The sequence below is a fragment of the Bison bison genome, unplaced genomic scaffold (assembly GCF_000754665.1).
Source record: "Bison bison bison isolate TAMUID 2011002044 unplaced genomic scaffold, Bison_UMD1.0 scf7180017864495, whole genome shotgun sequence".
Lineage (NCBI taxonomy): Eukaryota > Metazoa > Chordata > Mammalia > Artiodactyla > Bovidae > Bison > Bison bison.
In genome coordinates, this window is record NW_011495054.1 from 13,047,783 (window position 1) to 13,050,186 (window position 2,404).

Below are 2,404 nucleotides of genomic sequence, written 5' to 3' on the forward strand. Positions count from 1 at the left end.
CTATGTGGCTGTCAGGATAAAGTAGACCCATGTGAACTCTTACAAGTCCCAGGATCTACTAAGGCAGAGCAGAGGAGATGTGCACTTGCTCAGAATGGATACTCTTTAGGGAGAAAGAGCACTGGGGCGGGGGCGGCGGGGCCCTGCTTTCACGGTCCAACCTTTTACACTGTTTGAATTTTCATCATGTGCATGTGTCACCTGAAAAAAAACAAAAACAAAAAACCAAAAATATTCCTCCTGCTCCATAAAAACAGGTTTCTGCACCCATTCACCTTCTTGCAACAGACCTTCCAGACCATCCTCTTCTTCCCAAGTTGTTAGACAATTCCAAGCAGCTTAGTTACCCAGTTTAGAAGGGAGTTCCTGCATCTTATCTTCCTGCCCAGAATGGCAACAGCTCTGCCTAGAAGCAGGCTGTATTCAGCACCGCTGTTGTTGGGTTTAAACAGCAGAGTAGGAACACCTGGAAGTTGAAGCTAAAATATTTACGAACTTCAGTATGTCAGTTTCTGTGGGTGTCAAAGACAGTGAAGATGTAAGACAATGAAGATGGAGATGAGGAAGAACTTGAAGACAGCTTAAAGACACATGGTGGAAAGAATGAAGAGGAGGAAGGTGCTGGGTTTTACTAGAAGAAAACAGACTGAGTTCAGGAGTCTCACCAGTAAAAGTTTATAGTATTGCATTTTGATTACAGGTGTGTAAATAAAAACCTTGAGTATTACCCCCTGGTAAAAATGCAGAATCAGCTTCTATCTAGATTAAAACAAAGTTTGAGGACAAAAATGGATCATATGCTGCCTGTGATGAAGAAAACGAGCTGGACAGGATAGGAACCACCAGCTCAAGAAACCCCAAGACTCTTGGAAAATCTTCCGAGGAAGAGGTCAGGGCCTCCCTGGTATTTCTCCGGAACAGCCCTTGCCCAGGGGTGTGGTTTTGAGAAGTCCCAAGCCCACAAATCATAGGCACTTCTGGCCACATGCACAAGTGGGCAAAGACCTTAATTCCCGTGGCCTGCCTCCCTCACCATTGCTTCCCCATCTCCTGCAGTCTTCATAGGGCGGCTCGTGGCCACTGCTGAGCAGAGGTGGGCAGATGCTGGAAACACACCGAGAGGTCAGAATTGCAGACCAGTGGGGCAAGATCATGGTTCTTGTGCCTTCAGAAAACCCGAAGTCCCCAAATACAGGGGGGTAAGGAGTGAGTTGGGGGAAATTGAACCAGAACTTTTCCAATGGCCATTATAGAAAACTCAGCGACTCTGGCCTTGGTCTTTGACCCTGAGTTGTTTGAGGACCACAGCAGTATGAGGTTGTGACTAGGCAGAGGGAGGCATGGCGTGCTCAGGGGCTCGGTGACCCCCTCCTCCCATCTGCCCCAAACCAGAGACCCTGACAGGGCGTGGTGGGGTGAACAGAGGGGAAGCAATAAGAGCAGCAGCCCTCCCCAGGACCCTGCCACAGTGGCAGATGAGGCCACCACCAGCACAGCGCTCCTTCACACACAGGATTCCTAAGGGGACTCCTTTGGAACGCAAATGATGTGCTACCCAGGTCAGCAGTCTGACCAGTCAGATCTGTCCACGCCTTAACCTGGACTCAAGTTTTTGTGGCAGGAAACCTCACCATCTACCGCTAGCTAAGAAAATGTCCAGCAGGGAGAATTTAGGTGGTGGATGGGGAAGCTGAACAGGAGGATCTTTCTTCCCCGAGCTGACTGCACAGTGCCACAGCCGAGAAGACCGACCACTCGGACCACCACTCACCTCCCTGACCTGAGGCAGGGAGCTCCTCAGCGCTAAGCCTCCTGCTGATGGTAGCCCCATGGAGATCCCCTGGATTGAAGCTCCTGGGGGAGCACCAGCCTGGGAAGGGTCCTGTCCCTCCCCCAGCCCTGCCCCTGGAGCCCCTCCAACTTCCAAACGGCGCTGGAATTCACCACATCTTGAGGAGCCAGGAGCCGAGAGAAGCAACTCAAGACTTGGCATCCTGGTTCTGTCCTTTGCCCAAGAGTCACCAAAAAAATGTATGGTCTCACAGCAGGCACAGCATGTTGTTTCTTTCAAAAAATAAATATTTATCAACTTAGGGTGGAAGAGTCAAAGAATCAGTCTCTCTCCCACCAAAAGCACAGATATCCCGTGAGTCAAACCAAGGTAAGTCCATCAACCCATAAATGAAACGCCACCCTCAGGAGCTCTGCCTTGAGGGGCAGGGGAGCTGATCTCTGGCTCCGGGCCCTAGTCCCCCTTGGTGATCAGGTCCTCGATGTAGGCATCCAGCTCGTCGTCTGTGTTAATGTCTAAGTCCTGGAACAGAGCAGGGCAGGGTCAAACGGGGCTCACAGGGTGGTGGGAGGCCCGCCTCCCCAGCCTTCTTGCAGCCCAGGCCATGCCCTC

General features: G+C 51.2%; 1 protein-coding gene across 3 annotated transcripts in view; it reads right to left on the bottom strand.

The window, feature by feature from the left end:
- Window positions 1-659: 659 nt before the first annotated feature.
- The window catches only part of MORC2 (MORC family CW-type zinc finger 2), a 43,535-nt gene continuing 41,790 nt past the window's right edge, over window positions 660-2,404 (bottom strand). For all 3 annotated transcript variants that reach the window (XM_010828782.1, XM_010828783.1, XM_010828784.1), the window contains one exon: window positions 660-2,314. In XM_010828782.1, coding sequence (XP_010827084.1) covers window positions 2,246-2,314 — 69 coding nt within the window. In that variant the 3' untranslated portion in view covers window positions 660-2,245. The remainder of the gene's footprint in view (window positions 2,315-2,404) is intronic.